The 21,145-nt window shown below is 58.1% G+C and overlaps 2 protein-coding genes across 3 annotated transcripts; one reads left to right on the plus strand and one right to left on the minus strand.

The window, feature by feature from the left end:
• On the plus strand, window positions 1–7,674 carry IGSF8 (immunoglobulin superfamily member 8). 2 transcript variants are annotated; one of them, XM_079761318.1, is made up of 8 exons: window positions 1–118; window positions 448–571; window positions 3,895–4,272; window positions 4,914–5,375; window positions 5,714–6,121; window positions 6,333–6,746; window positions 7,083–7,218; window positions 7,411–7,674. In XM_079761318.1, exons 2-7 carry the CDS (start codon window positions 529–531, stop codon window positions 7,196–7,198), a joined length of 1,821 nt encoding a protein of 606 aa, XP_079617444.1. In that variant the 5' UTR covers window positions 1–118; window positions 448–528; the 3' UTR covers window positions 7,199–7,218; window positions 7,411–7,674. The 2 variants fall into 2 exon arrangements, with proteins under 2 accessions (XP_079617444.1, XP_079617443.1); XM_079761317.1 differs by having other exon boundaries at window positions 5–149.
• A 4,536-nt stretch (window positions 7,675–12,210) lies between these two features.
• On the minus strand, window positions 12,211–16,215 carry KCNJ9 (potassium inwardly rectifying channel subfamily J member 9; the record flags this gene model as incomplete). The annotated part of the gene is made up of 2 exons (XM_079760447.1): window positions 12,211–12,560; window positions 15,366–16,215. The coding sequence occupies 2 exons, from the start codon at window positions 16,213–16,215 to the stop codon at window positions 12,211–12,213; spliced, it is 1,200 nt and encodes a 399-aa protein (XP_079616573.1).
• Between the last annotated feature and the right edge of the window lie 4,930 nt (window positions 16,216–21,145).

Here is a 21,145-nt window from a genome sequence, read left to right on the forward strand (position 1 = left end):
GCCGGGGTCAAGGCGGAGCTGAGGTCGAGGTTCAGGACCCTGGTCCTCGCGAAGCCCCGAACTGGGACCCGGTAGGGCCTGGGACTCAAGTCGGCGCGGAGCCCGGGACAGAGCCGAGGTCCAAGATCGGGGATCCGGGCGGAGCCAGGGTCAGGAGGTGTCGGAGCGGGGCTGGGGACCGGGCTGGACCCCGGGGGTGGGGGTGGAGGGGCGGGAGAGCGGGGTTGGAGAGGCGGTAGCCTGGGGCCGGGCCGGGGGCGGAGCCGGGGCAGGGCTGGGCGGGAACGGTTTCCCGAGTCTCCGAGGAGGGAGGGCCGGCGGTGGATGGCGGGGCGGGCGGGGGACGCAGGGGAAGGAGGGAGGAGGGAGGAGGGGACTTGGCTGCGCCCTCTCCGCTCAGCTCTGCTCCGAGCACCCACGCTTCGCGGCTCTGCTTTGCGCCCCCAGCCCGGGCATGCGCCCCCGGAGCTCCTGGGCACCCAGAGCTCACGCCGCCCCCCGGAGCCTCCCAAGAGCCGGCCGCGCAGGATGGGCGCCCCTGGTTCCACGCCGCTGCTGCTGCTAATGCTGGGTAAGCCCGGCCCCTGCCCTCCGCCCCAGCCCCGCTCGGCAGGTGCCTGCCACCTGGCGCCCAGCCCGGCCGCCTTCCCAATATTTTGGAGCCTCTTGCATCCCACTTCCTCGTCAGGGGCGCCTCCAGACCGCCCGGGATACTCAAATCTTAGGGTCGCTGCGCCTAAAGGCAGGGACTCCTCTCTGCCTCCCATTCTGCTCAGGCCCAGCCTGGGTGCCCGCTGTGCGTGGGCAGTGTCTGCCGGTCTTCATAATTGCCCCTCGTTGGCCGGAGGCCCAGGGGCCGGCCCTGCCCATGATCTTTGAAGTAAGTCTCCCCTAATTGCCCTCTGAGGTTGCACCCTTCCTCGTCTGAGGTTGGGCGTAGTTCCCTCACCTCCAACCTGGGCAGGGTCCCTCTTTGCCCCACTTGCCCTCTCGGATGACAGGCGCTGTAGCCTCCCACTGGTGGTCACACGCAGTTAGTCCCAGCTTCCTGCCTCGGGAGAAGCCAGGCTCCATGGAGACCGATGCTGGGATCTCCAGGCACCCTGTTTCTGTCTGGTGGGTGTCCATGGTGGGGTGCTCTGGGCCGCTGCTGCTGGATTGTTTTTGACATGAACTGAGGGCCCCCTGTAGATCAGCGGTTCCCAACCTTCCAAATGCCGCGACCCTTCAATACAGTTCCTCATGCTGTGGTGACCCCCAACCATAAAATTATTTTCGTTGCTACTTCATAACTGTAATCTTGCTACTGTTAATGAATCGTCATGTAAATATCTGTGTTTTCCGATGGTCTTAGGCGACCCCTGTGAAAGGGTCATTCGACCGACCCCCAAAGGGGTCGCAACCCACAGGTTGAGAGCCGCTGCTGTAGATGATCCCGGGAGGAGTATGGCATCAGGACAGGAAGAACTGTCTGTGTGGAGAGTTCAGGAGACCGAAGCCCTTGAAATAAGAGCGCAGTGTGGGGGATGGCGGTGAGGGTGGGGGTGGGGTGAGGGTGAGGATGGGGGGAGTCTTGCCGCCAGGATCCGGAGCTGCCACGGTCCAGGCTGACTTAGCACCGCTGCCTTTCCTGGACCAGACCTCCACAGCGGCACCACGCCGTCTCCCTGGGCCCCGTGGGAACAGAATGAGCCCTGGGTGGGAGGCAGGAGGATGTCACCGGGCCCGTTGCCTAGCACTTGGCCCATTTTCCCCAGTGGGCAGAGTGGAGCGTGAGGCGCTCAGGGAGGTGCGCTGAGATGCGCAGAGAGGAAAGAGCCTGCCAGGCTCTCACAGTCGTTTGGAAGATGAGGAAAATGGAGAACTTGCCCAGAGAACACATCTAGTGAGTGTTGGGGCTAAGATTTGAACCCAGGTCTGTCTGGCTGCATAGCAAGTCTCTGCTCTCTCTTCCCTCTCTGCTAACACCGAGAAGGGGACCTGGCTGGGGAGAGACCTGCCAGGGGGCTGGTTCCCTAAGGCCGTGGGGTGTTTCCCATGGGGATCTCCAAGCATCAGCAGTGTGGAGCCAGGAAGGTGGGAGGGGGCCCTTCTGAGCAGAGTCTGCCTGGAGGCCATGGAAGGTGGAGGCTAGGACAGGTGGACGCCAGGAAAGGTGTCAGCTCGTCCCTCTTTGCCAGTACCTGGATGTAGAGCACCCCCAGGCAGGGCCCTCCTGATTCACACTGTCAGAGCGGAAACTGCTAGCTCTCAGAGTGTGGAAACTGAGGCTGGGGGATGAGGGGACAAGCCCAGGCCATAGAGCTGGGGCCAGGAATGGGCTGCGTCCCAGTCTGCTCCCGAACCTCAGAGCGACCACAGGCTCTCCTGGTGACCCGGCCGCGGGAAGGGGAAGAAGGGGAGTGCTTCGGGAGGAGCTGGAGGACAGAGTTTGACAGCGGACTCAGCCCCTGCCCTGCGGACCGGCCAGCAGGCCGTGGGGATGCCCCTGGGAGGGACCGTCTTGTTGGTGAGGCCGTGCCTTTGGCCTTGCTTGCCTGGAGCTCCCCATGTTCCTCTCTGGCTTCGTTCCTCTGCAGGGACAGGTGGAAACCATCCAGGGACAGTGGATCTTGGCCAAGACTCTGCCCTACCTTTCTCCTGGGTCTGCCCAGCCCTCCTTACCTGCTGGGGTCCCGTGATCTTACCTAGTGGGGCTAGGATGGAAGGAAAGGAGGAGGAAGCTGAGCCCTCCAAGCCCCAGGAGTATCTGCTGGGGCCGTGGGGGGCCTGGGGGTAGGGGTAGGGTGGCTCAGTTGGTTAGAGTGTGGTCCCGACAAGCCAAGGTTATGGGTTCTATCCCTGGTCAGGGCACATACAAGAATCAACCAATAAATGCATAAATAGGTGGGACAACTAATTGCTGTTTCTCTCTCTCTGTCTCTATCTCTGTCTCATTCTCTCTCCCCCTTCCTTTCTCTCTAAAATCAATGAATAAAAATAAAAAGAAAGAGAATGTTTTGGCCTCTCCTAGGAGAGAAAAGTGGGAAGGGACAGCTGGGATTTCCTGTCTCTCTATGGAAAGGGAGCCATATATAAATGAATGCATATCATATGCAAATGAAGGCTTTTGTTAGGGAGTTGGGGTGGGGGGGCGGGCATTGTGCATCAGCTGGACCAGCCTCTAAGATTGGCAGGCACTGGGGTGGGGGTGGGGAACTTCTGTCCCCAGAGGCCAGGGCAGAAGCTGGCTCTTGCCCCATAAGTCTCAGCTGCAGCCCTGTGGGGTGGGAGAAGCAGTGAGCTCATGGCACAGCTGGAGGGGGGGGGGGGGGCATTGTGTGGTGAGAAATGACTGGGTCTGTGCCCTGACCAGCTTGGGCCACTGGCTCCATTGTCTGGAGTCCCCTGGCCCAGGTGACATAGCTGAGCCAACCAGCCCTTTTGAGCAACAATTTGCCAGCTCCTCTCACACAAAGGAGGGGGACATGTGGTCTCAGCATCTCTTGGCTAGAGGCTCTGCTGACCAGGCCAGAGCAGGAGCCCCAGACGTGAGAGTGAGGGGAGGGGTGGGGGATCAAGGTGGAGCTGTAATCAGGAAGTGTTAAAACGGGGGGGGGGGGGGGCAGATGTTCTCCATTCTGCCCATAGACCCTCTGCCTCCCAGAAACGGGGTATTTCTGGGTTCTGAGACAAGCCTGGCTATGTCATCAGTTCCTTGCGACCCAGGTGTCTTCTTTCCCTGTTCTCAGCATTCTTTCCCTGTCCTCGGCACACGGTCCACGCGGCTTACCACCTTTCCCCACGTGTCCTTTCCTTTCAGGGGCAGGGGCCGAGAATGGTGCTGGTAGTGGGGGTTGGGGAGGTGCCCCTGGGGATCCAGGCATTCCCAACTTCCCTTCTTCTTTCCCGCAGGAGTCGGGTGCTGTGCCCGGGAGGTGCTGGTCCCCGAGGGGCCGCTGTACCGCGTGGCTGGCACGGCCGTCTCTATCTCCTGCAATGTCACCGGCTACGAGGGCCCCGCCCGGCAGGACTTTGAGTGGTTCCTGTACAGGCCTGAGAACCCGGAGGCTGCCGTGGGCATTGTCAGTACCAGGGATCCCGGCTTCTCCTACGCTGTCTTCGGGCCCCGTGTGGCAGCCGGTGAGGTGCGGGTGCAGCGGGTGCGGGACGATGCCGTGGTGCTCACCATCGCGCGCCTGCAGGCCCAGGACGCCGGCGTGTTTGAGTGCTACACACCCTCCACGGACGCCCGCTACCTGGGCAGCTACAGCGGCAAGGTGGAGCTGCGAGGTACTGGGCCCTGGAGAGGGGGGCGGGTAGAAAGAAAGGCAGAAAGTCAGGGCCGGGAGGAGCTTATCGGATCATCCCTTAGGCTTTGCAGCTGAGGAGCCTGAGGCCCAAAGAGGTTAAGTGACGCGCACAAAATCACCCAACCGGTCGGTCAGTGGCTGCCCTCCCAGTCCACTGCGCTTCCTCCATTGCGCTGCCTCCTGGGACTGGGGAAGCATCCGTAACGTCTGATCCCTTCTCCGTTCCCTGTCAGTCTGAATCTACTCCATTCCTGGAGCCTCTAGATTCCAGATCTGGAGGAGGTGGGGTAGGAGGAGTGAGGCCACGTGACATTCCCGCGCTCTTAAGATTCTTTGTCTTCGGAGAAGGAAGACAGAGCCACTTTTCTGAGTATTTCAAACAGGGGTCAGTCCCAGACGTAAGGGTGAGTAGGCAGCGGGCTGGGTCTGATACTCTGAGTGTTTATTGAGCGCCTACTGTGTGCCCAGCGCTGTGCTCGGCACCACTGGGCTCCAGAAGAGACCAGACGCCCGTGAACTACATCTCCGCCCTGCAGGATCGGCAGTCTAATGGGCTGCAGGCAGGAAACAGTGACGAGGCTGCCAGCTCCAGCCCGCCTTCACCCCAGCTGTTCTCTCCAGTTCTTCCAGATGTGCTGCAGGTGTCGGCGGCCTCCCTCGGGCCCCGAGGCCGGCAGGCTCCCACCTCTCCCTCTCGCCTGACGGTGCACGAGGGGCAGGAGCTGGCACTGGGCTGTCTGGCGCGGACGAGCACGCAGAAGCACACGCACCTGGCGGTGTCCTTTGGCCGAGCGGTGCCCGAGGCTCCCGTGGGGCGAGCGACGCTGCAGGAAGTGGTGGGACTTCGGCCTGACCTGGCCGTGGAGGCCGGTGCTCCCTATGCCGAGCGGCTGGCTGCGGGGGAGCTGCGGCTGGGCAAGGAGGGGGCTGAGCGGTACCGCATGGTGCTGGGGGGCGTCCAGGCGGAGGACGCCGGCACCTACCACTGCACGGCCGCCGAGTGGATTCAGGATCCCGATGGCAGCTGGGCCCAGATCGCGGAGAAGAGGGCTGTCCTGGCCCACGTGGACGTGCAGACTCTGTGTGAGTGGGGGGCCGGGAGCCGCAGCATCGCAGTGGGCCGGCTCCATGGGCCCTGGGGACACTAGATGGTCCTGTCTGGCCAGGGAGCCCACCTTCCCTAGAGTGAGCAGTGCTGTGAGCATCACTTCCCTCCGTACCCAGGATGGCTTTCCTGTGCTTAGCGTTGGAGTGGAGATAGGAGGGCTGTGGCTGAGGGGTGGGTCAGGCCCCTGGGCGGGGAGACGGCCATACTCCGGGAGGGTCAGATGGGTGGCCTCGAAGTTGCTGCTGTCAAGGGAACGACAGTTGGGGCGTCAGGCGCCCTCCTGCCTCTGACGCCTCTTCCCCTCCTGTTTCAGCCAGCCAGCTAGCCGTGGCGGTGGGGCCTGGTGAACGTCGGATCGGCCCCGGGGAGCCCTTGGAACTGCTGTGCAATGTGTCCGGGGCACTGCCCCCGCCAGGCCACCACGCGACCTACTCTGTGGGCTGGGAGATGGCACCTGCAGGGGCACCCGGGCCTGGCCGCCTGGTAGCCCAGTTGGACACAGAGGGTGTGGGCAGCCTGGGCTCCGGCTATGAGGGCCGGCACATTGCCATGGAGAAGGTGGCGTCCAGAACCTACCGGCTACGGATGGAGGCTGCCCAGCCTGGCGACTCGGGCACCTACCGCTGCCTCGCCAAGGCCTATGTCCGAGGGTCCGGGGTCCGGCTTCGCGAGGCAGCCAGTGCCCGCTCCCGGCCCCTCCCCGTGCACGTGCGGGAGGAAGGTAAGAGGGGCGGGTTGGGCTTGCAGATCCCTTTTCCTTCCGTTCCCATCCATGCCTCTCTCCCTTCATCAGCTGCCTCCATGCCTTAGTCTCACACTCCTCTTCTGAGGTTGTGGGGACACCTTGAATTTCCTGGGGTGTTGCTTGGACAGCGGTCCTGACCGTATGCCCCCGACCCTTGACCCTCTGATGCCACGCTCTCTGTGTGTAGGCGTGGTGCTGGAGGCGGTGGCGTGGCTGGCAGGAGGCGCAGTGTACCGCGGGGAGACCGCCTCCCTGCTCTGCAACATCTCCGTGCGGGGCGGCCCCGCAGGGCTGCGGCTGGCCACCAGCTGGTGGGTGGAGCGACCCGAGGACCCGGAGCTGAGCTCTGCCCCTGCCCAGCTGGTGGGCGGCATGGGTCAGGACGGTGTGGCAAAGCTGGGGGTCAGACCCGGAGGAGGCCCTGTCAGTGTGGAGCTGGTGGGGCCCCGGAGCCATCGGCTGAGACTGCACAGCTTGGGGCCCGAGGACGAAGGCATATACCACTGCGCCCCCAGCGCCTGGGTGCAGCATGCCGACTACAGCTGGTACCAGGTGGGCAGTGCCCGATCGGGGCCTGTCACAGTCTACCCCTACCTGCATGGTGAGTGCCTCCCACCCCACCCTCCTGACTCACCACCTTCCTCCCGCCCCACGCTCTTATCCCCCCCTTTCCATCTGGCCCTCCTCCTCTCCCTCCTCCTCCCCACATCACTTCACACGGAGAGTCCTGAAAACCCAGCTCTCCTCCCCCAGCGCCCGTCTGCCCAGTCCTCGGTGGTGGAGGTTGATGGGAGCAGAGAGGGCAGGGAGTGGGCTGGGAGGGCTGTCTGTTTGGGGAGGAGGTGCAGACAGCTGGATAAAGAAGGTGCTGGGACTTCAGGGAGACAGTGCGTGGGGGGCAGCGGCACCCCAGGCTGAGCCGTTCTCTCTCACCCAGCCCGGGACACCCTGCTCATGCCCCTGCTGGTGGGGGCAGCGGTTGCCCTAGTCACCGGCGCCGCCATCCTTAGCACCATCACCTGCTGCTTCATGAAGAGGCTGCGGAAACGATGATCCCTTGCCCCCCGGCCCAGGTGAGGGAAAGAACCCCCAGCCGTGCCTTCCCAACCCTGTTATGAGCTGCTTGCTCCTTGCCTCCCCACCCTGCCTCCCCGAGGAGGAGCCAGCTCACAGTTCTCTGCAGGACTCTGTGAATTCCTGGGGTGAGGGCTGGGAGGGACCCCCCCCCAGGGCCCCCCTTAGCCCACTCCACACTTTCTCTCCAGGTCTCACAGGTGTTGACTGTCTTCCAGCCCAGCTCCAAGCCCATCTCTGGTTGCCCGGATACCCTCTCCCTCTGTCTGCTCTTCCTTTAATTTATTTGACCTGCCCCCACTCACAGTGGGGGGCCTGGCCTCCACTCCCCACTCCTTCCTCCTGATTCCTCCCTCTGGCTTCGTGTTCCATCTCTCACACCCAGCCTGCAGGGAGGCCTTCCCCATCCTGGTTAGTTTTTCTAAGATGTGAATAAACTTGTTTTATAAAATCCAGGCGTGGCGTGTCTTCCCTGCATCGTGCTGTAAGAGGCTGGGGGTGGCAGGGGGGCTGCTGGGGGCTGACAACCTATTCTGGATGACCCAGGCCTCTCTTCCCACCACAGACACCATCTGGCCTCCGTGGGCTGTGCCGCCCACCCAGGAAGGGACACCTGGGTCCCATCTGCTGCCAATTCCTATTGGGACTCCTGCTCAGGGAGGGAGCACAGGAAGGGGACGGGTCCCCTCTCCCAGCTTCTCCTGGGTTGTAGGGCCCAGGCTTCCAGGGGCCAGTGCCCCGTCTGGGTTCCCAGCAGCGCCTGCACTCATTCTGCCGCTCCCGCTGGTCCCGCTGGTCCTGGACCTGGCTCCTCCCACGGGCCCTGTGGCCTCAGCAGATTTCCTGGGATCTCCATTACTCTGTCTGACAGCAGCAGAATAGAAGCCCCTGGCCCAGCTGGCGCCGCTCAGGGGTTGAGCATCAACCTAGGAACCAGGAGGTGGGTTCAATTCCTGGTCAGGGCACATGCCCTGGTTGCGGGCTCAATCTCCAGCGTGGGGAGTGCAGGAGGCAGCCGGTCAATGATTCTCTCATCATTGTTTCTATCTCTCCCTCTCCCTTCCTCTCAGAAACCAATAAAGAAGCAGCAGCCCCAGAACACAGCACTGCTTGGGCGGCGGGCACACAGCAGCCAGGGGAGGCCTGTGTATCCACAGCCCCTGCCTAAACCCGCCCCCATAGCCTGCAGGCACCCCCAGGCTTTGCCTCACCCCTCTGCCTAAGGGTTCTTTAATCTTAGAATTCTTACTACACTGCACCGTAAGAGACACAGTCTACTCTTTCTTTTTTTTAAAAAAATCATTACATATGTATATAACTTTTTCTCAGTCTCTCATTTCAGTTATTTAAACATTTATTGAGCATGACTGGTTTGCTAAGTGCTGCTTTTACAGATGGGGAGACTGAGGCCCAGAGAAGTGATGTGACTTACCCAAAGTTATAGAGCTAATTAGTGCCAGTGTCGGGACTAGACCTAGGTCTCCTGACTCCTTACACTGTACCCACCGGTGCTGAGTGGTGAGGACAGGTATGGTGGGGTCTCAGTGCCTTCTATCCCGCCCCAGTGTCTCTGCCCATTCAATTGCAATGAGTTAACTACTGTGTGTGTGTGTGTGTGTGTGTGTGTGTGTGTGTGTGTACACAGACAGCCCACGCCCTCCTGTACAGACTCCAGCTTTTTCATGGAATTAAACCCATCCTGCATCCCAACATTTGTTCTTCAGTTGGCGCTAGGGTTCCAGGATCTCGTCTTTGATGGATGCTGACTCAGGTGGCCCTGTGACCTGCAACATCCTTTCTGAGTGGACCTGAACTGGTGTAGACTCCCGGGACCCACATTTCTGCTTCCAGGAGGCACAGGACCTCAGCTTCCCAGCCTGAACTGGAGCAGACTTTCACTGAAGGACGGGAGAGGGGTGTGGCCAGTGTCAGAGAGCATGCCTGCTGGGGCACACACTTTTCTCAGGAGGCCAGCCTCGGGCCCCGGGAGCTCTCCTCCTCCACTTGCCATTGCTCTCCCCTCGCCATCCTGGGGGGCTGCCCTTGGAGACTGGGATGACCCAGGAAGGGGGTGGATGTGGAATGGGAATGGCCCTGCAGGGGCTCCCATCCCAGCTGGGCAGACCGCAGGCCACAGACACAGCCAGATATTGGATGCCTCACTTCTCTGACATGCTCTCCCACATTTAATTCTATAAGGGTGTATCTGGTGCGTTCGTTGTAGCATCGTCGCTGCAAGCGTTTTTGCCCGAAACATTTTCAATGCGTAACTAACTGGCCAATTTTGCTGTGAGAGGGATAAAATAACTGTTTGACAGTTTGGGGTATTTTTGTATTTGTTTGTTTGTTTTCATTTTTCCATTGACAAACCAATCACCTTCAGCAGACTTAATTTATTTAAGGTAGTTGTTATTCTGGTTTCATTTCTCCATTCATAAAGTTCTTGCAGTACTCTCATTTTTTATTTATTTATTTTTTAAATATATTTTATTGATTTTTTACAGAGAGGAAGAGAGAGGGATAGAGAGTTAGAAACATCGATGAGAGAGAAACATCGATCAGCTGCCTCTTGCACACCCCCTACTGGGGATGTGCCCACAACCAAGGTACATGCCCCTGACCGTAATCGAACCTGGGACCTTTCAGTCCGCAGGCCGATGCTCTATCCACTGAGCCAAACCGGTTTCGGCAGTACTCTCATTTTTAAATTACATATACATCTTAGCTAGTTTTCATTGTGATCTACTCTGACGCGTAGACGGATGCTGGTCTTATAATAGCATTTCAGCCCTAGCTGGTTTGGCTCAGTGGATAGAGCGTTGGCCTACAGGCTGAAGGGTCTCCCGTTCAATTCCGGGCAAGGGCACATGCCTGAGTTGTGGGCTCGATCCCCAGTAGGGGGCATGCAGGAGGCAGCTGATCAATGATTCTCTCATCATTGATGTTTCTCTCTCTCCTTCCCCCTTCCTCTCTGAAATCAATAAAAATATATTTTAAAAAATAGTTAGCATTTCTTCCAGATGACGATGATTTGCCCCCAAAGTTGGTTTCTTACTTTGAAAGACACCACCTTGGGAGGAGAAAGAGAAGCCAAGGTCCCTCTTTGAAGGCGCAGAGTGGGACCCACATTTCCCACAGAACTAAGACGAGTAGTTACATACAACCACAACATGAGATCGGTGACCTGTGCAGCACTGCCACGAGGATGCACACTTTTAAAATGTACTCAGATACCTTATATGTTGCAATCAAGTCTTTTATTTTTTCCATCACCACGGATCCTCTATGCCCTTTCATCTCCTGCTTTTTAATGGCAGAATTGCCTTACAGCCAATCAGTCATGTGGCGAAAATGTTTGCAGCCAAAATGCTTGCAGCAAAGATGCTACTGTGAAAGTAAATGCCCAGGGGGTTCCCTCCTTTGCCACTTCCTGCTGCAGCTCCCCCCCACCTCCCCAGGAATCCCCTCAGGGCCGAGACTGCCTCCTCCTATCTGAGCTGCCTCCTTATCTTCCCCAAACATCTCTAGTTGTCACTCCCTATTTCCACTGATGGGGGAGTTCCTGGGCCCAGAGTTAAACTCACCAGCCTGGGTTTCAGGGGACCCCTTCCCCACACACAAGACTCCACCCTTTATATACCAGTCTCCACCCCAAGACCCCCCAGCTTCTGCTCAGCTTGTAGGCCCCATCTCCAGGTCTTCACTTAGAGCAGTAGCCCTCAAACTGGCCCCCATTCCAGCCGTGTCAGCGTGACCTGGGAACTTGCCGGGCATGAACATGTTTGGTCTCCGCCTCAGACGGATTGAGTCAGAAGCTCTGGGAGTGGGGCCACAGTCAGTGTCCACAAGGCCTTCAGGTGACTCTGATGCACTCCAAGTGTTACAGCTGATGGCTTAGACATCCTCCGTGGCTTGCTCAACCCCTAGCTTTCAGATTACCAAACCCTTCTGCCCCTGCCCAGAGAGACTGCTCAGGTTCTCAGTTTGAAACAGTGCCATGGGAATAGTTCTGTTTTTCCCAGGTGCACTATATTCCGAGATAGGAAATGGGTCTCTGACTGTCCATCCCCATGTGCCCAGTTCAGTGTTCTATACCCAAAGGACACCCAACGAACGGTATGAATGACTCCTTCTCGCTAATTCTGCCTTCCCAAGGGCCCCCGTGTCCCAGCTCTAGTGAACTCACCTCAGTCTCTCCCTGGCCCTCTTCCTCCTCAGAACCCCTCTCTGCCCTCCTACATGGAGTGTTTGTGGAATTTCACTCCTTTCCCAGGGGCCCAGCTCTGGTAGCTCCCTACTTGCTTCCCTGTGCAACAGACAGTCATTCACACCCGCTGAGCCCCTCCTACAGCCCCGCACCCTCCCAGTCAGCCTGCCCCAGTGGTAGGGGTGGGGCTGGGAGGACGGCCTCCTCATCTCCGCCCACCTCCATCCAGCTTTCTCTGCTGGGTCAGCGGGGCTGCTGGGTCTGGTGAGACAGGTGTGCCAAGCACCGGGAAGCAGGCCGAGTGGGTGGGTGGGGGCTGAAATCCAGCCCACATTCCGTGCCCCGGGCCACTCACCCTGGTTCGGGGTGGTGTCCGTCTGGAGGAAAAGGGTGCCTTTTTAGAATTTGTACAAAGATGCTCAGTGGGTTAGCAGCAGCCCTGAGTGTACCACCTGTCTGTCGGTCCTTTTACCTATCCACTAGCTGTCTCTCTGTCCGCTTCCATCTTCCCATCCAATCCACGTAAGTCCATCCTTCTGTCCATCCATCCACCCCTGAGCAGATGTGAAGGTCAAACACGACAGGCTGGTAAGTTCACTCATCCCTGCCCTCCATTCTCTTGATATCAGGAGGCCTCCTTCCACATTGGATCCTGGACTCGGGATTCTGAGGGGCCCTTCCCGCCTTCCCACGTTCCCAGGCACCTCACCGGACTCCTCCACCCCCAACATCCAGCTCCCTGGGTACCTGTGTCTGATCCTGCCACAGGGGTCTGGGAAACTGGTCACACCTTAGACTCACTCTCTGGGGGTGGCACGCAGCCATTCTTCCCCTGGTCAGCCCCAGCCTCTCCCTCTCCCTCTGCCTCCTCCCCTGCCCCCTCCCTTGCCCCCTCTTCCTCCACTCTCTCATCCAGCCGGCTGGGTATAGACCAGTAGAGATGGGCATCAAGGCGGGCCTCTGCCTCGGCCAGCTCCCGGGCGCTGCAGGAGGGTGTGGGCACCTCGAAAGTCTGGTGGAAGCTGGCATAGTCCACCTCGTAGAAGCCGTCCTCCAGGGTCAGCACGGACATGAAGCGGTGGCCCCACAGCACCTCGTCCACCAGGTAGGAGCTCCGAGCTTGGCATGTCATTCCTGGGGGGAAGGGCATGGGTCAGGGGGGTCCCAGCCCAGGCATCTCTCTCCTGCCTCTCACTCCGTGACCTGATTCCCAACACCTGGCCTCATGTCCCTCCCCAAGGGCCCCGCCCCCTTTTGGTCCAGCCCACGTTTCTCCCTTTCCCAACTCCTGAACTTGCTCAGTTCTCTCATCTCTCGTCCATTTGTACAACCCCTCTTCATCTCCAACCCTCTCTCTCCCTGCCTCTCCACTGGAGATGCCCATCAGAGACGCTTAACCTCAAAATTGACCTTGGGGAGCATCCTAGTCCCGTGGTCGGCAAACTGCGGCTCGCAAGCCACATGCGGCTCTTTGGCCCTTTGAGTGAGGCTCTTCCACAAAATACCACGGCCTGGGCGAGTCTATTTTGAAGAAGTGGCGTTAGAAGAAGTTTAAGTTTAAAAAATTTGGCTCTCGAAAGAAATTTCAGTCGTTGTACTGTTGATATTTGGCTCTGTTGACTAATGAGTTTGCTGATCACTGATCTAGTCCAACGTCCCTCTCCATATAGGGCTTCCCACTGGAGCATTCCCAATTTCGGGCATCTGGTTTGTACTCAATGACCTCCCAGAATTGAGAGCTCACAAGGTGCCCGCTCCTTTGCGCGATGGATGTAACAGTTGAGCTAAAATCTGCCTCCCCGGATTGTCACCCTTTGGTTTCATTCCTCTGCCGAATGACACCCCTTCAAGTATCTGAAAGAGGTTCCATCTCATCTTCTCTTCTTCAGGCTGAACATCCCTGTCACCATTGCTCATGTGGCCTGGATTTCCGAAATTTTACTTTCTTGACTGTAAACCAGAATGGCCAAGGAGGACCCATTGTAAACCAGAATGGCCAAGGAGGACCCATTGTAAACCAGAATGGCCAAGGAGGACTCTATGGCAAGGAGTCCAACTGAGGCCTGATCCTTGCATAAAAGAGGGCTTAGCACTGCTCTCATCTGGCCACGATGCTCTAGCCCAGTGGTCGGCAAACCTCGGCTCGCGAGCCGCGGTTTGCCGCTCTGTTGACTAATGAGTTTGCCGACCACTGCTCTAGCCAATAGGGCCCAAGATTACATCAACGCGTTGGAAGCTGCAGCACATTGCTCTGACATTAAGCCTGTGGCCAACGCAAACCCCCGGTTCTTTTTCACCAGAGCTCTTCCATGCTGTGCTTACATAAGTGATTTTTTTAAAAGTCTAAATGTAGACTTTTATATTTACTCCTTTTAAATGTCATCTTGTTGGATGTTGGCTCATTATTCTTGTTTTTCAAAAGCGTTTTGGATCCTGACTCTCACACTCAAAATAATACCATCCTTCCTGGTTTTGTCGCTCTAGAAGTCAGACAAGCTCCATCCCTATCTTCTCCCCCCACCACCCTCCTGGCCCTGGGCCTGGGTCCTGTCCTCCCTCTTGGGGGGGCACACCCTAGGGCAAGTGGTTCTCCTCCCCCCGGGGTCTCTCCTATCCACCTCAGCCCAGGTGCACCTCAGAACAAGGGGGGACAGAGTGAACACCAGCTAACCGGAGACTGGCTCTCACCAGGGCAAGCCCCGCACGGAGACACTTCAGGTCACTGGCAGCCTTCCTTCCCTTGGTGAAGGCTGGGATAGGAAGCATCCAGGGAGGGAGGAGAAGAGGCCAAAGGGACCCGGGGACAGAGGGGCTGAGAGAAGAGAGGGAGGGGCTGGGTACACAGGGAGAAGAGGGATGGGCAGGAACACCCTTGTCAGGGAAGGGGCTGCCTCAGGTACTGGCAAAACAGAGCTGGAGGGATAGAGAGAAAAGGGGGGGTGGGGTGAGTGGGGAGGGAGAGAGCTAGGTGGTTAAGAAGAAAAGGGGAACAGGAGGCAGAGGGTGTGGGTAGAGGATCAGCTTGGAGGGGCCAGGAAGAGGTTTGAGGGCGAGGCTTGTGGGAGAAGCCGGCAGAGTGCAAACGCTCTGACAACAGCGGCGGGAACCACGTGGGCCTTTGGTCGTCCCCCTGCAGCTCTCCAAGCCTCCTCCCACGCGGAGATCTCAGGTCCCGAAGGACCTCACCGGCTGCCCGGCGCTGACCTCCTCCTACCTGCTTCCAGGGCCTTCGCTGTGTAGGCCTGAGTTGGAGGCACTGGCATCCCAGGGGCGCTGCCAGTCCTCCTGGGAAGCCACTAGAAATGCCAAGAGCATCTATTTCCTTTGTCGGTGGACGTTGAGAATCTTTTGATGGATGGGGAAACCGAGGCAGAAGTGAGACCAGGCATCAACCTCCATTAAAGGCCAGCCTCGGCCAGCCTAACTCAGGTCATGGAAAAACCCTCACCACCGAATTCCAGGGGCCCGGGCGAGACTCTCAGAACGGCAAAGACCGGGAACCTACGCCCTTCCAACCAGTACCACTGAACACCGAAGCCAGACTGCCTCCCTCCAGGCGTGGCCACTGAACAGCCGATGGCTGCAGACAACCTGCTTAACCTTCGGTTGGGCAATCTCCTCTGAAACGCGAGCACAATAACACGTTGCCTTGGAGAGGTGCGCGCTAAGGACTCAGGCGTGGGAGCCGCAGGACAGAGAAGCACTGGGTGTGGTCTCTCCCTATTCCCAGCGACAGACCGCTCCGCCAGGGCCCGGGCCAGGGCCGCTTCGGGGATCTCGCCCAGCTTTCCCTGGCTTCTCGGGGTCACTCTGCTTACACGCCCTTCCCCACCGAGGTCCCCCGTCTCACCACCGTATTCTCACCCTCCACCAGCCTCAAGGTCAAACCCCTCCCGGCCCTGCCCTCCCCGCCCCGCGCCCCTCCTCCTGCCCGCGCACCCGTGGCCTCCACCATGCCCTCCAGGATCACCACGATCTCAAAGTCGTCCCTCTCGAGGGCGCGGCGGGACGCCTCCCAGAAGGGGCTGGCGGCGTCGATCTCGTGGCTGATGACCAGCGGCGAGACCAGGAAGAGGCGGTCGTCCCCGGTGTCGAAGCCCACGCTCAGGTCGGTCTGGTGCAGCGGGATGAACTCGCCCTCCTGCGTCTGGCGCGAGCGGATGAGCTTGGCGCGGATGGAGGCCTCCACGATGTGCGAGGAGCGCAGGTCGCCCACGCGGAACATGAGGCAGAGGCGGCCGTCGCGCAGGGACACCACCGCGTGCGACGAGAAGACGAGCGTGGCGGCGCGCTTGTTGGGCTGCGAGATCTTGACGAACATGCAGCCCACCATGAAGGCGTTCACCATGGAGCCCAGGATGGCCTGCAGCAGCAGCAGCACGATGCCCTCGGGGCACTGGTCGGTGATGACGCGGTGCCCGTAGCCGATGGTGGTCTCCGTCTCGATGGAGAAGAGGAAGGCGGCCACGAAGCCGTTGAGGTTGTTGACGCAGGGCGTCCAGGCCGTGTCCTCCAGGTGCTCCAGGTCGCCGCGGCCGTAGGCGATGAGCCACCAGATGGCGCCGAAGAAGAGCCAGGTGAGCGCGTAGGCGAGCACGAAGAAGAGCAGGCTCAGGCGCCACTGCAGGTCCACCAGCGTGGTGAACAGGTCGGTCAGGTAGCGGTACGTCTCGCCCACGTTGCCCTGCTGCACGTTGCACCGGCCGTCCTTCTCCACGTAGCGCTGGCGGCCGCGCCGTCGGGGCGGCTCCTCGGGGCCCGGCGAGAAGGCGGCGTTCTCCTGCGCCATGGCCCCGGCGGGGGCGGGGGCGGGGGCGGGGGCGGGGGCGGGGTCAGCGCCCCCACGCGCGCGGGGGTCCGCACCGCCGCGGCCCGCCGCCTCTCGGTAGCGTCGCGGCTCCTGCAGGCCCTTAAAGATCGACCGAATTAACCGGGCCACGGAGAGGCAGGGGCAACCGGGGCTGGGTGTCCCCTCTCCTCCCCTCCCCTCCCTCCCTTATTTCCCTCCCTCCCTCCCTTCCTTCCTCCCTCCTTTCCCTTCCTCCCTCCCTCCCTCCTTTCCTTCCTTCCTTCCTTCCTTCCTTCCTTCCTTCCTTCCTTCCTTCCTTCCTTCCTTCCTTCCTTCCTTCCTTCCTTCCTTCCAAAATATATTTTTATATTGCTTGTCTCATTTTCGGTTCCTATGAGTGTATTCCTAGTATCACATGAGCTCACTCATCTAGGGGAAAAGATGAACAACATAGACTGAAGAACAAGAACAGCAGTGACCAGACTGTCAGACCTCAGAGGGAAGGTAGGGGAGGGTGGGGACAAGGGAGATAGATCAACCAAAGGACTTGTGTGCTTGCATATGAGCCTAACCAGTGATCACGGACAACAGGGGGAGGGGGGCATGAGTGTGGGGGGGTTTGGGGAGGGAATGGGGGGGGGTTGATGACAAATATGTGATACCTTAATCAATAAAGTAATTATAAATATATATATATATTTATTGATTTCAGAGATGAAGGGAGAGGGAGAGAGAGAGAGAAACATCAATGATGAGAGAGAATTATTGATCAGCTGCCTCCTGCACAACCCCTACTGGAGATGGAGCTAGAAACCCAAGGCATGTGCCCTGATGGAGGTGGGGGAAGGGACGGACCATGACCTTCTGGTTGGAACCATGACCTTCTGATTCATAGGTCGATTCTCAACCACTGAGCCACGGCTGGCCTGGCCCTTCGTGCTTCTTGGCCTCAGTCTTCACATCAGTAGAATGGGGACAGTACATACAACCCTCGCTGCTCCCCCAGCTCACAGAATCATGAGGACCAAATGGGATGGCACTATCCAAGTGTGAGGCTTATTTTCAGGGGAAGGCGGTGCCGAGATCTCAGCCCTCCACCTCGGACCAGGGTGTGCAGCACTCCAGGGCCTCCCGGGGCGAGAGGCCCAGGCGGGGGAGCAGAGTCCTGATATCATTAGACCGCGGCCGCCTTGGGGGCAGGGGGTTAATCCTCCTCAACCTTTTTCATCCCGTGGCACACAGAAGCTAATTGCTAAAATTCTGCGGCACACCAGAATTTTTTTCTGACAGAAAAATTAGGTATAGTTTTGATTCATTCACACCGCATGGCTGTGGTTGGGTTGGCTGTTGTCATTTTTTAATTGGACAATCTAAGGGAAAGGAGGTCAGTGCCCCTGAGTAAATAGTTGAGTTTTAAGAATTCGGCGTGCCCTGGCGTCTGGGTTGCAAATCGCTGCTCTACTGCACCCGCTCCCTCGCTATTGTCAGGCCAGCGCCCAAATCTCAACCTGGCGGTCTAGCCATACCCAGGCTCTTCTGAGGTGCACCTCAAGACGGACACAGACAGTCCGGCCAGTTCCTCCCTCCCTGGACCTCACTCACGCACTCCATCCCCACCCACATCTTACTCCTCTCAGCAAGCTTACAGAGGAGAAGTGGGAGTGGCGGAGAGCAGGGCGCAGTCTCCCGTGGGCAGGGGTTGGAAATGCCCACACTAGGCAATCCCCCTGGAAACCTCCCTGAGCACTAACCATGCCCATTGCTACTGTAGGATAACCCCGTTTTCCGCGGGCTCTTTCCACAGTGGGGGCAGCCTGGAAATGGGCCAAGGACCCAAGGACACGCCGTCCGCACAGATGCTGGGGCCCAGGGAGCACCAAGTTCACCGGGAGTTAGGCTTGCATCCCTCTGCTCTCCTGTTCTGCATGAGATGTAACCAATCAGGGCCGGTGAACACTAAGCACCCACATTCCCCTCCCCCTCCTCCAGTTCTTTCCCACAACACCCTACCTCCCACTGACTGTCCTAACAACACCCCCTCCCCCTCCATGCTCCAAAGCTCACATTCCACCTGACTTTGCCTCAAATTCTTGCTCTGGAAGGAGCTCTCAGAGCTGTAATCTGCCCTGAGAGAGGGGTCCGGGGCCCTCCTCCAGGCACCCAGGGGCCCCGGGGAGATGTGAACCATGCAAGGAAAGGCTTAGAATAAGGACTGGAGACTTTTCAATCGGCCTTGCTTCCTGGGATCATCCTGTGCCCCCACTTCAAGGCAACCTGAGCTGCCTGGGGTGGGGTTTGGCGGGGAGGAGTGTGGCATGAGGATCACAGGTGGCCTGTATGTTTGACCAGGTCCCGAGGAGAAACAGCCTGGATATGTAACCCCAAACCCAGCGCTCCAGAATTTAAGGTCTGGAGTGAGGTACTCTGCAGCTAGACCTCTGGAGGCCACGTGTGTGTGTGTGTGTGTGTGTGTGTGTGTGTGTGTGTTGGAACAGGAGGAGAAACCAACACAAGGTGTCTTGAGCGTACGGCACCCCCACTTTTATTTTCCAGGAGGAGTCAGGGGACACAGGATCTAGGAGCCCCAGTGCAATGGCAGGTTAGGGTCTCCCCCTCCCCCAACAAGGGCTCCCCTTTCCCTCCCTCAGCCCAGGATGCCCCCAGGAAGTGACCTCTGAGCCCTGGTGGCTCACAGACCCCAGCTCATACAGACAAGTACGGCAGTCCCACTCATTCTAGCTTCAGGGGGACTTCAGGTGTCCTCTCAGGTGATCTGACCCCCCGCTGGCCTGCTGGGACCGACCTCTCAGCCCAGGGGAGGAGAAGGAGCCGGGCCACGGAGTGGTCACCAGAGTGATGACCCCCCGAACTCTCGCTCTCCTTTGCCCAGGGATCTAGGTGAGCCTTACTTTGACGGTGTCCCTTTCCTCTCCTGCCTTCCTGAGGGGGGCTGCATGCTTCTCGGTGGGGAAGGAACGGTGGGGAATTATTACCCACAGGTAATAATCTATCCCAGGATCAAAGACTTGGCTTCTGTACCTTCCCTCCAAAGAGTCCTGTTCCTCCAGCCTGCTCCTTTTTGTTTTTTGTGCATACCCTGACCCCTTTCCACGTTTTCCTGGGTCTCGCTTTCTTCCCCCGGGAAGTGCTCGCCAGCAAGGAGGCTTATTTTTTGGAAGGAGATGCGGTGAAAAAACTCCCTCAGGAAACAGCTCTTCCCCAAACCCCCACTTGCCATGGAAATAGGGGCCCAACCCCCTCCCTCCCCGCAACTCAACTCACAGTCCGTGGAGAGGAGAGCAGCGGGCAGCAAAGACCCCCGGAGGGAAGCGTCCATGCCCCTGACACGGCCCCACACCCGTCCCCTCGGAGGGTGAGGGCCGGCGAGGACACCGCTGTTTCTCCTAAATGTAGCGGCAGCTCTGACTAGGACTTGCTATCTGTGTCAGACCCACTTCCCAGGCTCCCCTGCTCCTCTCCTGTTTCCACAGCAACCAGTCTGGCGACAGCTCTAGAGCATCCCCCTCCCCTCCCCAGGCCTGGGTACCACTAGAGGCTGAGGCACACGCCACCGTTATTTTTAGCCCAAGTCCCTCCTCTTGGACAGCTCAGAGCTTGCCTTCTCACCCCCTCAGGAAAGAAGAAGAAAGAAAAAGGAAAAAGCTGGCGCGCTTGCTCTTTCCCGGGAAGATCCTCGCTCTGGGAAAATACGGGCCCTGACGCGGTGGGGAATAAGGTGTTTGGTTTCCTGGGGACTCAAAGGGCTGTGTGGGAGCCGGCAGCTCATCCCTGCTCTCTCAGGGCAGGCCCAGCATCACAGTCTATTTCTGGAGAGGCCACCGTGATCCAGAAAGAGAGAGCGAGAGGGAAAGAGATCCAGCCAAGGAAGGGGAGCTGGGCCGGGGCTCTAACCTTTATTACTAATTTGTGATGTGGCCCATAGGCGTCCCTTCCCTTCCCCCGAGCCACAGGTGTTCCACCTCTCACAGGTGTGGGCCCTTCCGCCTGCTTCACAGGTGTGCAGACCGAATGAGGCAATAGATACACAGGCCTCTGAAGTTAATTCTGTCAGAAAGTCTAGAAACAATTCAGATGTCCAACTGAGAGAAAAGGCTAGGTTAGCCCTAACTGGTTTGGCTCAGTGGATAGAGCGTCGGCCTGTGGACTGAAAGGTCCCGGGTTTGATTCCGGTCAGGGGCATGTACCTTGGTTGCGGGCACATCCCCAGTAGGAGGTGTGCAAGAGGCAGCTGATCGATGTTTCTCTCTCATCGATGTTTCTAACTCTCTATCCCTCTCCCTTCCTCTCTGTAAAAAATCAATAAAATATATTTAAAAAAAGAAAAGAAAAAGAAAAGGCTAGGTTAGGGCTCACTAACTATTCATTCAGCAAACGTTTATGGAGTCCAAGTGCCAAGAAATGTGCTAGGTGGGGTTGGTTACAGAAATGAATGTCTCTCCCTAGAACGGCTCCTGGTCCAAGGGGGAGGTAGACACCGCCACGCATAATACTAACACCACTGCTGATCATTTGTTGAGCGTCAGCTATGAAGTAGATGCATACCTCACTTAAGAACCCTGTGAGATACCCAATGAGATAAGTATTATTTGCTTCATTTATAAATGAGAAAAGTAAAACTGAGAAAGGGTGAGTGATTTACCACATGTCACAGAGTTTGGATAACGGCAGAGATGATCGTCAAACTCACACACCTGTGCCACCCCCTCCCATGCTATTCTCACAAAGCTACACTGCCTCAATAATGTAATATCGGTGGCATATCAATATAATTGGTTACTATGTTTATATATGTAAATGTGCATGTAGGCACACTCTTACATAAAAAAATTCTTACAAGTTGATCATAACTGTATAGAAACAACTGTAGGAATACTGATTAAAACAAGGAAAATTTTTGGAGAAATAGAAA

The sequence above is a fragment of the Cnephaeus nilssonii genome (genome assembly GCF_951640355.1).
Source record: "Cnephaeus nilssonii genome assembly, chromosome: 21".
In the NCBI taxonomy this organism is placed as follows: domain Eukaryota; kingdom Metazoa; phylum Chordata; class Mammalia; order Chiroptera; family Vespertilionidae; genus Cnephaeus; species Cnephaeus nilssonii.